General features: G+C 40.3%; 1 protein-coding gene across 1 annotated transcript in view; it reads right to left on the bottom strand.

The window, feature by feature from the left end:
* ZNF423 (zinc finger protein 423) overlaps positions 1 to 15,571 on the bottom strand; it is a 320,613-nt gene that overhangs the window by 22,731 nt on the left and 282,311 nt on the right. Inside the window, exon 7 of the mRNA XM_040328727.1 lies at positions 12,769 to 12,884. Within this exon, the coding sequence (XP_040184661.1) occupies positions 12,769 to 12,884 (116 nt within the window). The remainder of the gene's footprint in view (positions 1 to 12,768; positions 12,885 to 15,571) is intronic.

The following is a 15,571-nucleotide window of genomic DNA, read 5'->3' as shown; positions in this document are numbered from 1 at the left end:
GCATTCTATTCATACATAAAATATCAGTACTAATGAAACAGATGCTATAAGGTGTATGTATAGACACATGTTTTGTTTGTTTAGAGTAGTGGATGGTTAAAATGTATTTTTTATTTTTTGTTGTTGTTTGTTTACCACTGGGGAAATTTCTTCTTCAATTTCTGTCCTGGAGACACAACAGGAAGTTAGAGAAAATCTAAAAAAGTCAGAGGAATTTCCCTCATTGGCATATTTTCCCTTCCCTCTTCTTCTGGGGAATAGCTCTAAAATGTAGGATTTCCCTAATTTTCCTTCTCTGTGACAATATTCATCGTTAATAATAGAGTGTGCAACTCCCCAGTGTGAACACACAGATAGCAATACACATTTGACAGAGGATCTAACCCTTCCTCCTTTACTTACTCTCTCAAAATGAAAAAAGAAAAGGTTTTGCCCAGAGATTCACTTTAAGCCTATGCAATAAAAATATAAAAAATATATACATACATACATATACACACACATATATATATATATATATATATATATATATATATATATATATATATATACATATATACATATATATATATATATATATATATGTACACATACATACACACACACACACACACACACACACACGCGTATTTTATGTTTAAAAACCGCAGCTTCAGCAGTATATACCATATATTCTAAATTACGTAGGTCTTCATAATAAATTGTTGACTGCAGTACCTTTTTATTTGAACAATAAAAATTACTACTGCCTTCCAGAGCAAAACAAGTTTCATTAAATGGATGGTATTTTAGCCTGTTTGTCAGGACAAAAAGTCAATACTATAAACAGTATGAAACAACACAAGACTGTTTTTGTGTATGTGCAACAACTGTAGCACAGACAGAATAATATGTTGAAGGCTACATCTCCTTTACTGCAGACAAGAAGCTCACTAAGAACAATAAATAATTGATGTGACCAGGGATATGCGCTGAAACTGCTACTGTTCAGCTTTCCAGAACACATCAGGGCAGGTATACAAAACATTGTTTCCTTCTGTTATTACATCCCCAACCAGAAAATGCAGTCCGTCATTTTACTCCAAATGGTTTCTATGCTAATCACGAGTTCCAGCTCTTAAAAAGTGCCAGTGAATATTAGAAGTTATGACATACATAATTTGCCTTGATGAACTGTGTGCATTTCTTGTCCATCAAAACAGCTGCTAAAACATGAATATATTTAACAATGTAGACGTTTTATGGAACACACATTTTCATATTGTATTTACATCTAAAATATATTTTTACAACGTAAGAAAAATAAAATAACAAAAAGATTTTCTTAGCTGACTACCAATATGACAGGATTTACATAGTCAGGTTGAAAAAAAACACACAAGTCCATCTAGTTCAACCAATCATTTTTGCCAATTGACCAAATACTGTATACATATCTGTATTGCTGACTATAGATAGTAGATTAGATGTCAGACCAAGACTGACCACTGGTCAATTGCTATTAGGGAAGAGGAAGCCCAGTAAATATTCTACCAGAACTTTGTGAACAGAGCTATAGGGGCAGATTCACGTACCTCGGCGCATATCTCCGCCGGGCGCAGCGTATCCAAGATACACTACGCCGCTGTAACTTATTTCTTTTTTCGAATCCTCTAAGAATTTGCGCCGTAAGTTATGGCGGCGTAGTGTGTCTTTGGCGGCGTAAAGGAAGCGGAATTCAAATGGATGTGATGGGGGTGTGTTATGTAAATACGTTGTGACCCGACGTAAACAAAGTTTTTTTTTTTAACAGCGCATGCGCCGTCCGTGGGGGTATCCCAGTGCGCATGCTCGAAATTAAACCGGAACAAGCCAATGCTTACGACGGTGACGTCATTCTACGCAAATCCCTATTCGCGAACGACTTATGCAAACAACGTAAAAAATTCAAAAGGCGACGTGGGAACGACGGCCATACTTAACATTGAGTATACCTCATAATAGCAGGGGTAACTATACGCCGGAAAAAGCCGAACGCAAACGACGTAAAAAAATGCGCCGGCCGGACATACGTTCGTGGATGGCCGTAACAAGCTAATTTGCATACTCGACGCGGCCGCCGAAAAAATGCACCTAAGATCCGTCAGCGTACTAAGACGTACGCCTGTCGCATCTATCCGAGATGCAGTCGTATCTTGTTTTGTAGATACAAAACAAGATACGACGTGCAAAATTTGAAATTACGCGGCGTATTAAGAGATACGCCGGCGTAATTCTTTTGTGGATCTGCTCCTTAGTGTGCAACTGTGAGTGGGGGTAACATAATATGAGGATGTTCATGCCAGAAGAATTAGGGATCTGTAAATTTTTGATCATTCCAGTATGTGTATGTGTGTAAGTTAAAGTGGTTGTAAACCCTTATACCTAGTAAACCTAGTGAAATGACTGGCCTCAGGTACACAGAGATAAAACACATCCTTCTACATAGGTTGTACCTATCTATCTACAGCCATTTCTTCTCTATAGCTGTTCAAAGTGCAGAATGTATTTAGTTAGTCTGAGTTTTCAGAAAGCAGGGGATAGGCAGTTGAAATGATACCCTGCAGAGCTCGGTAAAAGCTGATTGGGGGGGGGGGGGTCACCCCCCTCCTTCACAGCACAGGAACAGAGCAAGGCTGTCAGTCTCAGGCTGTGTGCTGGAGCTCACCCCTGTCACCTATTTACCCTTTGAGGTCAGAAAAATTTGTCAGCAGGGACTCTTGCAGACAGCAAAGGAATGAGGCAGCAGAGATAAACCACACTTAGTGCTCTAGATGTACACACCATAGAGCAGGGATATGCAATTAGCGGACCTCCAGCTGTTGCCAAACTACAAGTCCCATCATGCCTCTGCCTCTGGGTGTCATGCTTGATGCTGTAAGAGTCTCGCTATGCCTCATTGTAGTTTGGCAACAGCTGGAGGTCCGCTAATTGCATATCCCTGCCATAGAGGGATGTGCTTTGTTCATGTTTCCTGTCTGAGGTTTACAACCAATTTAATGACTTCATTAGGGTGAAAAATATATGCTTAAGAAGGCTCAAAAATGGAAGATCCTAAAAAATGATGTAAAAAATAAGAAATCTCTTTATCAAGCAATTGGATGAAATATTCCAGATTACAGTGATCATATCCATTTAAACAATTAAAAAAAAATATATACTAGAATTGTCTCTGGGCAGAAAAATATGCAAAATTAAAAATGCACTGGCTTACTCCACTTTTCTCTCAATACCGCGATCATATTAAACCACAATATAAACTGCATAATCACAGTTAAAAATTTGAATTTCCAGCTCACTGAAAGCTGATATTTGCACAGAATTGCTATGCGAAGCTCTTATGAAATTAGGAAACGTGTAATTAAGAATGCTAATTGGGTAAAACAGTTGGCCATTAAGACTATAATCAGGACATTGGTTTATGGTATTTACCAAGTTGAAAACAGAAGCAAAGACAGGATTTCACTGGCTTTAAACCAAAACTTTAATTTGTTATTAGGTTTTTGTAGAACAGCAAAATACTGTCAGAAGCAAATGCAACAAATCTTAGCCATTTCACTGGCAGAAAGAGGAAGAATACAACACAGGCATCAAACACTGTGGATAATGTACACTAATATAAGGTTGCAAAAAAACTGACTTAAACCAGCAGTGTTTGATATGATTTTCAGTGATATAAACACATCTGAGTTTCATCTTCCAAAAATGTGGTATGGGATAAGTTGTAGGACTAAACTCCAAGCAAAGCCTAAAATGTAGTAACTGTTCAGTAATAAATATGATGAATAGCAGCTGCGGACCAGTATCATAATTTGTTCTATATTCACAGGAAACAGAAGCAGCAACGGTATCCATTGGCTCCTGCTGCTGTCAATCAAATGCTGTGAGGAAGGAGTGTGGGTGGAGCTGAGCCACACTTGTATGTCTATGGATGAACACAGCCCAGCTCAAAAGAGAGCTCCCACAAGTGCCCCCACAGCAAGAAGTTTGCTATGGGAGCACCCAAGCTGAGTCCATTCAGACACAGAGCCCCATCACCTCCCCTGATTGGCTAGCTGACTCGGACAGCAGCAGCCGCCAATGGCACTGCTGTGTCTCAGCCAATCAGGAGGGAGAATCTTGTGAACATTGCTGGACAAAGAGAGACATCAGGTGCTTACTTATAATGGGGGCTGTTACACACAGAAGGCTTTTTATCTTAATGTATAGAATCCATTAGGATAAAAAAAAAAACTTCTGCCTTTACAACCCCTTTAACTGTCCGGAAGCTGTCTGTTCTAGTTGCAAAAGCCAGCAGTAGGGGGCGGTGTGGTGCTGCCAGTCACTGCACTAGTGTGAACAGGGGGGGGGGGGCAACAGGGAAATTGCCACCCCCGAGAAATTTGTGTTAGTTGCGGAATTCGCGGGCTCCGGAAAGTCTGAGCGGGCGGTAGTTGCAGAATTTGCGGGCGCTGGAGAGTGAGCGGGTGGCTCCGTGGTGAGTGAGAGTCAGAGAGTGGGCGGTCAGCTGGTCGGCTCTGTGGGTGTGAGGGCAGCTGGCCAATCAACAAGCCGGCGGCCGGGGGTGGAAGCAGAGAGATGACATCTCTCACCGCCCTGACATCTCTACATCTGACTGAATCTTACTTATTTGGTGGGGGGGAGAGAGGAAAGAGAGGAAGGGGAAGAGAGAGAGAGAGGGGGGTAAGAGAGAGAGGTGTGTACGAGAGAGCGGGGGGGTGTAAGAAAGGGGGGGTAGGAGAGAGAAAGAGAGAGGGGGGTAAGAGAGAGAGGGGGGTAAGAGAGAGAGGGGGGTAAGAGAGAGAGGGGGGTAAGAGAGAGAGGGGGGTAAGAGAGAGAGGGGGGTAAGAGAGAGAGGGGGGTAAGAGAGAGAGGGGGGTAAGAGAGAGAGGGGGAGAGAGAGAGAGAGGGAGAGAGAGGGGGGGGACACCAGAAGCACCTTAACACCTTTACCTTCTCTTCTGTCCCAGCCACCACGGCCATTATTCTATTCTCCTGCTGGCTACTGCCCATATACACAGCATGATTCTGGAGGGAGAAGGGGGCATCGCCACACCGGCACCATACAAGGAGAATAGAGCACCGCCGTCATTCTCTTGCGGCTTTCCACAGGCTACAGCAGCATATCACTGCTAGGCTATTTAGCACCCTAGGCAAGACCAGCTACGTGCCCCCCCCCCAAAAAAAAATTAGAACACAGGTCACTGCACTATGGGTAGAAATGCACCTGCATCCTTGGTGTCACTGAAAGAAAATAAAAAATCCCTGCGTCCATATGTGATGGCACTAGTAAATTTAAGGGGGTGGTAGGAAGCGGACAGTGAGGTACAGGGGGGGATGATGATGACAGAGGGATCCATATGACAGGGGGTACAGGGGGACGCATATGACAGGGAGGATGATGATGACTGGGGGATGCATATGACATGGGGTACAGGGGGGATGATGACAGGGGGATGCATATGGCAGGGGGTACGGGGGGATGCATATGGCAGGGGGTACGGGGGGATGCATATGGCAGGGGGTACAGGGGGGATGCATATGGCAGGGGGTACAGGGGGGATGATAGATAGATGATGATAGACCACACTTTTAATCCAAGTACTCTTATTGTAGATCCAGATGAAAACAAATGTAATTAAGTTCTTAGGCCTTTACAGGTTGTATTTGCTCTGCCCTGTATTTCTTTGTTTACCTCTTCTCCATTAACAAGGTGATCCCTTTTGTACATTCATTTGTATATTGCTTAATTTTGTATTTGTTCTGCTATAAATATGACAATTTGTAGTATGATCTTTTGTGGAATAACATTACTCTATTTGAGATTGCTGTACTAACTGTGAATTACATTTTTTAGCGATCTTTTCCAATAAAATAAGTTAAAAAAAAAAATATTGCTTTTGTATTGTCAGACACCACTCAAAAAAGGATATAAGTCAGTGGGACTTTTACCCTGACTCTAGCCTGTCTACACCTTTCCAATCTCTTCTTTCGCCTCTTGGTAATTAGATTGAGAACTTGTAGCCTGCCAAGGCTAATGACCATAAGCTTCACTCTTCAATAACATAGTATATTCCAAAAACACCATCTATCATACTACTTCAACTGCCATCCAGCCTGATGTTTACTGAAACGGATGAAGGCAGTCATTTAAAAAAACATTTTTTCTAATTTAACCATAGTACGGTACCTGACAAAGATTTTTTTTTTTTTTTTTATATTATATTGTAATCTCATGTACATTAGAATACAGTCTGGGAGAGGGCATCATCAAGAGTCATTAGGTGGGCTAAATATACTGACAAGGAACATGCAGGTAGAAACACACAGTCTGCTATTTCTATACTATCCAATCACAGGCTGGAGGCAGGAAGGTTACCTAGCTGCAGCAGAAAAACATCCCATCTCCAGGATAGTTGTATGTCTGGCAGTGTAAATCTCAGCATTAGATAGACCAAAATACAAATCCTTTGGCAGATAAAAAAAAAGCTGCCTTATACATTAAAAACAAAAATTACTTACCTGCTCCATGCAATAGTTTTGCACAGAGCAGCCCCGTTCCTAAACTTTTTTGGTCCCCTGCTGGTGGTCCTAGATACTCCCCCCTACTGAGTGCCCCTAATAGCAAGCCGCGCTCTGTGTCTCTATTCACACACGGAGTGGGGCTTGGTCAAAGGCTCCCGCTGCTATGTGAGCCAATGAGGACAGAGAGAGAGAGAGAGAGAATCTGCTGTCATGCACATCGCTGGATGGAGATGGGGGCTCAGATAAAAATACACTGAGAAAGTTTTTTTACCTTAATGCAGAGAATGTATTAAAGTGGTTGCAAAAGCAGAATGTTGTTTATCTTAATGCTGCATTAATATAAAAAACCGTCTGTGTGCAGCAACACCCCTCAGCCCCCCCCCACCCACCCCACATTACTTACCTGTGCTCCATCTCTATCCAGTGATGAGCACAAATGCCTCTGCCGTCTGGGACGCTCCCTCCTATTTAGCTGAGACACAGCAGTGGCACCATTGGCTTCCACTGATGTCAATCAAATTCAGTTAGCCAATTAGGAGAGAAAGGGGGCAGACCAAACCACAGCTCTGTGTCTGAATGCACACATGGAGCTTCTGCTCTGTTTGGGTGTCCCCATTGCAAGCTGCTTGCTGTGGGGGCACTGAACAAAAAAGGGAGGGGCCAGAAGAAGCGAAGAGGGACCCAGGAAGAAGGATCCAGGCTGCTCTGTGAAAAAACACTTCACAGAGCAGGTAAGAAGCAGGTAAGAAGGTTTGTTATTTTCATACAACAAAAAACTTTACAATCACTTTAAGGTAAAAAAAAAAAACTTGAGCCCTTAGAACCAATTTAAGCTGTTTACACTGTAAAATGGAGTTGAAATACCTATTGTTTGCAAGTACTCTATTATGTTCTAAGGAGGCAGCAAGCCTCATTTGGTTGTATTATTGGATAGCCATATGTACATAGAGAAGAACTAGGTTGATATTACTCATGCATGCGAGAACATGGATGTCTTGTGATAAAAAAATAAGGCCTAATATTTAAAGCTGCTTCTGGATGAGTGGATGCAGCAGAGTGCCTAATCTCCTATGAGAATAGCTAACACAGGGCTCACTTATATGGATTACCACTAAATAAGAGGAGAGGCACGTGAGGTGAACAGAAACACGTTTTGCTCTGTGACCAATCAATGCAGCTTATCTGTATTGGGCTGATGCACAAATGATTTACACTGACTTGATCTAATTCTTAAAACGGTACCTGCTGTACAGATGTCAACTGAAAAACAAAAGAGGCTTTAACAGGCCCTAGGGAAGTATTAGCGAGGAAAGAAAGTGAATCCAGCAGACAACATTTAAAAAAAAAAAAAAACAGGATCAGGTATTCGTTTTAATGACATGAAATCTATAATGTACACAATTATTAAATTTTACATTAAAAAAATGTGTGAAATGTTGATGCCAGGCAGAGTCGAGCTGTACAATGTGGTCTGCTCTGATGCACAGACTTTTTCTAATGCCGAGGTCATTTATGTGAGCAGTCAGAGGGATTTGCAGTGTTTATATGCATCACTAGGCTTGTAGGAAGGATGCAAATGTTGCTGGATAAACATCATACCCTTTCTCTCGCAAAGTCTTCCATTACTACCAAGGCAACAGTAAAATATATTCACATTGTAAGAAATACAATGCCCAAGAGGAAAAAGATGTGTAATTAATAGAAGTAGCAATAGATATATGAATATACAGTATAATCTAAACCAGTCAACAGTATGTATGTATACAGTTCAGGGGGTGAACTGTATTGTGATTTGCATTGTCCTCCTGTCTCATATTTACATTAGCATGATGAAAGCATTCCTTTTTGCAAACTCCTACGCTAGGTTACTTTAAAGCCTTTTCTGGCACTTTTTGTTTTCATGTAACAATCAGTATTTTTTGCTAGACAATTACTTAGAACCCCCAAACATTATATATTATTTTTAAGCAGAGGCCTAGAAAATAAATTGGTGGGTTTTGCTATTTTTTATGCCACACAGCCGTTTTTCAAAGACAATTTTTGGGGGAAAAAAACACACTTAAAAAAAAATTGAATGCAAAATATAAAAAATGAAGTTACACCTAGTTAATGGATACCAAACATGTCATGCTTTAAAACTGCACACGCCTGTGCAACAGCGACAGTAAATTTTTCTATTCATAGGCGATGCTTTGAAAGTTTTTACAGGTTACCACTTTAGACTTGTAGAGGAGGTCTAGTGCTAGAATTACAACTCATGATCTGAGGTTCGTGGCGATACCTCACATGTGTGGGACGATCGCTGTTTGTGTGCATTCACCTTTGTGCACAAGCATGTTGGGATGGGAGCGCTTTAAAGTTTTTTTTTTTTTTTATATTTACACTGTTGCATTACTTTTTATCATATATTTTATAATTTTTATTGCTGTCACAAGGAATGTAAACATCCTTGTGATAGCAATAGGCATGTGACAGGTATTCTTGAAGGAGAGATCTGGGGTCTTCAAGACCCCAAATCCCTCCTCTGCCCTTAAAAGCATTTGATCACATCAAGATTGGCGTTTTTTAATGCTTTTTATTTTTTTTAAATGGCGCTGTTGACATCTGTGTAAACCAGAAGCAAGTCAGGTCATCACTTCCAGGTTACCAATCCCAGCTTTGTTCGACTGTCTGACCAGCTGCTAGATGCGCCAGCTGGTCGCCCGGGACTCCCGGTTGAACAGGAGAGCCCAAGCAAGTCACGGAAACCACTTGAAGTCCAGCAACGTACAGATACGTCACTGGTCGGCAAGTGGTTAAAGCAGACCTTCACCCAGTTAAATAACATCCTTTCTCCTGCCTACTCCACTCTCCCTCTTAAGGCCACCTTCTGCCACCCTGATTTCTATGTCGCACATTGAGGCAGCTGGAAGGATCCCATGCATGACCGGAACCCAGCGGGTTTCTGCCAGGTCCAAGGGACTGCAGCAATCTGCACATGTGCCAGATCTCTTTTTTATGGTGGTAGTGCAAGAGTACAGCAGTGCAAGGAGCACCCAATCGTAGGTGAGCTGGTGTGGCTTTTCATGTATGATGTTAACACAGGTGGCAATTTGAAATCTGAAATTTGAAAGTGTAAAGCTGGCAATAGAAAGAATTTTAAATAAAAGAATATCAAGCTTTTGCCCTATGTGCTTTTTGCATACATACACACATAGTGAACGTTACTATTGCCAAAATGTATGTATGTATACCCTACTAATATCTATTCTCTTTATATAGCATACTTAATAAAGGCTTTTTGAAGAAGCCTAATTTTAAGCAAAACATGTCAAGCCAATCCAGCATTCATCCTACCCACACTATCAAGTCTAGTGGATATAACTCCTTCAAGGTTGTACTTTGTATATGAACATCTGGATGTTCCAGACAATTCCATCTACTATCCACTATTCTGGTGTCTCTTTGTTAGGTATAAGGATGCGATTTAAGTCTGCTGCTATGTTTAGTTCTTGTAGAACTTGTTTTTATGAGTACTGTATGTAATAAAACGTTGTTATATTATCTTTTGACTGTATGCCTACCGTTTTCAAAGAAGCTTTGATAACCATCAAATCACTTTCATTAAAAAGATATTATTGAACACGTCAGACCAATCGTAGACTCTGATAGTGAATGGGAGTAACTGGTACCCAAAGCAGGAGACAAAGGGGAGGTACATACGGTGAGGGAGAGAGAGAGGCCAGAACGTGTTATTCCCATAAGTATTGGTAAAATAAAATATCTTGTTGGTTGACTATAACATATTTGGTTTCTGAAACATATTATGATACACTGGGCCTTGCTATATTGCTTTTCTTTTGGCCAATGACAAGCAAGATCTTCTGTGACATCAAGCATTTTCTTCCTTTTATTTTCTCTCTGTTTTTATTTTTTTTGGCAGCAGCCACAGTTAAAGTGAGACTGGGTAACCAACCCAATCGACATACTGCATGGACAATGTCATTCCATGCCCTCTCCTGCATGCAGTGATTCCTGTCCTTAGGATCGCAAAGCAATGTCCTTTTCGTACACCAGCTGTATCAGCATGATCTAGTATGCTCTCTCCAGTTTGCCTGTAGCCTGCTGATAGTAGATGTTGCTAGGGGATGAAGAATGATTGTTATGCATATAAATGTGCCCAAAATTAGATAAATAACCCACTAATTTTCAATGCATTTCCATTGGGGGGCCATGGGGTCTATGGGGTTAAAAACTGTGTTGCACCTGCACCTTTTCAAATAATACACTGCATCATGTTGCATGGGTGTGAACCGCCACAATAGAGAACAATGTATTTTTCATTGTCGTGCATTGCAGCACAACAGAAGCAAAATACATGTGAACAATGGTTTATTAAAAGGTGTGCTTATCATTCTTTTGGTATTGAGCAGTATTGCATTTCTATGTTAATCATTAAGATAACGTGCTAGAAAAATTGTTTCTTATAGAACTGTCTAATAATTTCCCAGTCATTAAACTATGCATGTAGAAATTTGTACACAATATAGCATTTTTAACCTAAAGTTTGTGATGTACATTGATTAAAAATAGATTTTTTTTTCTATTGTCATCGCTACAGTACTCAAAATGCGGTGCAAACTGTTGGCGCTATATAAATCCTGAATAATAATAATACTTAAAAGCAGATGTAAACCCAAGATTAAGTTCTCTAGAACAAATGTTTGCTATGAAAAATTATTATTTGACAAAGTTTAACGCAATGTGGGACTCCTGGCTAGGACAGCCACAGTTCTATGGAATGAAAACGAATTTCCCCAATATTTGTGTATCCTCGTTACCGAAAATATAACACTTATACAGTTCTATTAACCATGACCGACTCTTCCAAATAATATAAGGTTTGAGTCAATACAATGCATGTGTTTTTTTTTTAGCTAGTGCTATACTATTTTTCACTTTTCCACTTCTTCCTACTGGGCCGCTTAGGCCCATGCTTTCCCTTCTCTTACCCCATTACCTCCTTATATATGTAAAGCTTCAGTGAAGAACAATGTAACATAAGGGTTGGCTGTGTTGTCTCCCCCTCAAGTCACTGTGTGTTTCCAGATGGGGTGTCTGGGGGATGATAATGCCCTTCACCTCTCGTTTAGCTATTAGAAGTACTTCTGATGTTCAAATATGCTTTTTATTTTTTACTCTGTCATCTGTAATCAAATTACTATGTACCTTTACTATGTATTGATATATGACAGGTATTAGTTTTCCACTGTTTTTATTTATTTATTTTTTGATAAAACTAAATAAAAACATTGAACCATAAACCCAAGATTAAGACCCGGTTCACACTGGGGCGACTCGTCAGGCGACGCAGCCGCCTGACAAGTCGCGTCCCATTCTAGTGAATAGAACCGTTCTAATAGGAGCGACGAAAGTCGCTCCGACTTAGAAAAAGGTTCTTGTACTACTTCGGGGGCGACCTGCATTGACTTCTATACAGAAGTCATTTTGCAAGTCGCCTTAGATGTCGTCTTCATGTCGCCTGGCCGAGTCGCCCCCGAAGTCGTGCCGCCCCTGTGTGAACCGGCTCTAAAAATGTATAATATCTCAGGTTACCAATCACTAGGTGTGGTGGATTTTTTTTCTTTCCTTCAACCTGGTGATCCAGCCAGTAACAGTTTTTTTCCCCTAGGATAACACTTATTCATAATACTGTATACAAAAGAGCAGCATTGTCACACTGGGGCAGGAATGGTTTTAGAACTACAAAAAGCACCCCTTTCCTCTTCCCCATAACATACAGTATGCAATATGTTAAAGTCCACAGAGATAGCTGAGAATAAAGTGAACCTATGAAAGTTAGCAAAGGAAGATACCAGCGCAGAGGATTTCTGGCAGGATTACCAGGCACTGAACTCAAACAGATATAACACAACATGTAAAAAAAAAATATTCAACAGACCAAAAAGAGAGCAAACAGGAACTTCATTGTCAGGATTTACACATGCTTTACAATCCTCACTTAAGCCTGCCTCTCCACAACTTTATTTTTGGTTTGTGGCAAAAGTTCCCTGTATTCACAAATACTAAATGTGACAGTGGGAATATTTAATACAAAGCAACAGATTGATTTCCTTTACATAAGCCATTTATTTCCAGCATACATATTAAATTAATTACTAGGTATGGATAGGCACAAAATAAGTCTCAGAAAAGTTTACAATATAAATATTCAAAAAGGTTTACCTGAAGCTCTGTCTGAAAGAAGAACTTCTGCGGGCATTGGGAACAATCGTAGATTTTATCCTCTTGCCCATGAACTGCAAATATATGCTGCTGTAGCTTATTTGCCTGTACAAAAACTAAAACAGAGTGAGGATTAGAATCAAATCTACGTCAACAGTATAAACAAGTAACACTTGGTCACAATTATTAAAAATAAAGTCCCATTACAAAGAAAATATCCAATCGATGCACAAAGCATTGGCTTTTCCACGATAATCCAAATGTTCTGTATTCTATAAAGGAAAGTTTATTGCATTGAGATTGATCTACTAAAGGTTTGGAAAATTAATTGCGTGATAGTCCACTTCAAGTGTAGAAGAAATACGGTAAGTAAACAAGGATTTTCTTTTGTCATGATTGGATAAAGTGAATCGTCATACAATTTATTGTGTGAACATTCTTTCATTCTTTAGCAAATCAGCCTTATCAAGAAAGGTACTCAACCTTTGGGCATTGCAAAACTGACACTAAATTGGTTTTGTACTCGTCAATGTTAGAGTGCAACTTCCCTTTCATAATAAACTCAATACCACTATGCAGGGCAGTTTATGTACCTACCATTACTTGATTTGTTTTGTTAAAAGAAAAGTAAGGGATTTTTTTTCAGTATCATACTTACCTAGAAGGATGCAGCATCAGTCCAGTGCTTCATCTGTCCCCCGATGCCTCTGCACTGAGAACCAAGCAATCGAACTCCTCTGATGGCTCGATTCTCACAGTCAATCAGCAGCTCTCCGCTCTGCTCCTCCTCGCTCACTGGAGTGCTGGACTGTGGAGGGGTGGAGAGTGGACATCTCAGGCTCTCAGCGGCTCGCTGATAGGCCGAGCCGGGTGTCAGTCCAGGCACCTGGCGGATCCAAACTTTCATTGTCGTGATGATGCGGTGGCCTGGACTGATTTATGTGACGTCAGCAGAGAGCAGACTTCAGGGGTAACAGTAGTGCAAAACTAATTGCACTCTATTGATCCATAGAAGTACAGACAAATGAACTTTGGCTAGACTTCTCCTTTAAGTCAGTATAGACTGAGTGGAGCTACTCTTTGAATATGCCTGCACACATTTCACAAGAGGGATCAGAGTGTAGTTTTCTATGGAATGTCCAAACCCAAATTGCTGTGACGACCTCATGTGACAGGAGAGGTACACTTCTGATATTGGATGTGTTTGTTATTACTCCCTCAGTGAAGGGGGAAATAAGGCATTACCCATGTGTGTGCTGTGACATGATTATGGCCAGTGGTTCCTGAAGCTGCAAAGGACAAACATGTATCCCCAACCCTCATTATCAGGGAGACATCAGTTCAGCTAAGCCAGTGGTTTTCAACTCCTGTCCTCAACAGGCCAGATTTTAAGTATTATCTTTGGGAGATGCAGACTAGAATACTTCAATCACTGAGCAGCAAATGATATCACCTGTGATGTGTTTCAGTTATCTTGCAAACCTGGCCTGTTAGTGGGTCCTGAGGACAGGAGTTGAGAACCACTGATCTAAGGCAACCTTACTCTAGTTGACAACACAAGATTTCTTCAGTTGGGGTGTAATGAGTTCATCATCTCAAAATTAAATAAAAAGAAACCCACAGATGGGATTCATTGGAGGCCTTCCTGAGCTAAGAAATAACGTATTAAAAAACACTGGTATTGTGTCAGGGGCACATGCATTCCAAGTCTAAAGGGCTAGAATCATTACATTCTCTGTGATTCATAAGCCATTAATCTCTTTGTCAATACAGGTGTTGGTAACCATAGACATTTAAAGAATGCTGGACACATCTGATGCCGTGTACACACGATCGGTTAAACCGATGAGAATGGTCTGATGGACCGTTTTTATCGGTCAAAACCGATCGTGTGTGGGCGCCATCGGTTAGTTAACCATCAATTTAAAAAAAGCCAACTTGTTTTAAAATTAACCGATGAATTCCTAACCGATAGGACAAAATTCATTTCATGCAATCGGATTTGCATTCAAGTATATCCGCCCACCTTTGGGTTCTTTCTGGTCTGTTGGACTGAACACAAAAGTTTTTGTTCAAGTCAACTTTTACTAAGTGGACCAGAAGAGGACAGAAACAGCCGGATACAAGTCTGCTTACATAATTCCACTCCTAGGGATTACATGAATTTGTTTTTTACATGGAGGAAAAATCTGGGCAAACATGGATGTCTCAAAAGTGACCTTCTGAAAACAGGCGGAACATGTAACATGTTTCTGATGGTCAACTTATCCTTTAAGTAATGGTAAATCTATTTTCAAATGAATAGGCCCATAGCAGAAATGTAAAAATTATGGTGGTTAAAAAAGTGTTTAAAATGAAGAATCCAGCTGAATAAAGCAACTTACTATTTGAAAAGTAGGGGTTATTTAAAACACTAAATGTAAAAACAATTAAGCTCTACATCCTGGTATTTTTCTAAAAATGGGTTATAGCTTATGTGGCAAAATTTTAGATACAACGTTCATTTCTAATACCTACCAATACACATGCCTCAGTGGAAATTTTCCAAACATACCATAAAAGAATGATAGAAATGTGCATTATTACCAATTATACAACAGGACATTAAATATAATTATGATTTAGTCAAAGCTGTGAAAATGGGTCTCATCAGAGGTGTAGCCAAATTTAGGCTTTAAAGTGTTAACAGGGATAAAGTATGATGTAGTAACACTACATGGCCCTAGGTACTGGTAATAATAAGCTTGCAAGTTTAACACTTGGAAAAGAAACTGATGCACTTGCCTGCTCATTAAAAGTTAAT

Source organism: Rana temporaria, chromosome 11 (assembly GCF_905171775.1).
Source record: "Rana temporaria chromosome 11, aRanTem1.1, whole genome shotgun sequence".
Taxonomy (NCBI): domain Eukaryota; kingdom Metazoa; phylum Chordata; class Amphibia; order Anura; family Ranidae; genus Rana; species Rana temporaria.
Note: the sequence above shows the minus strand (reverse complement) of the source record. Positions and strands in the feature narration are given on the sequence as shown.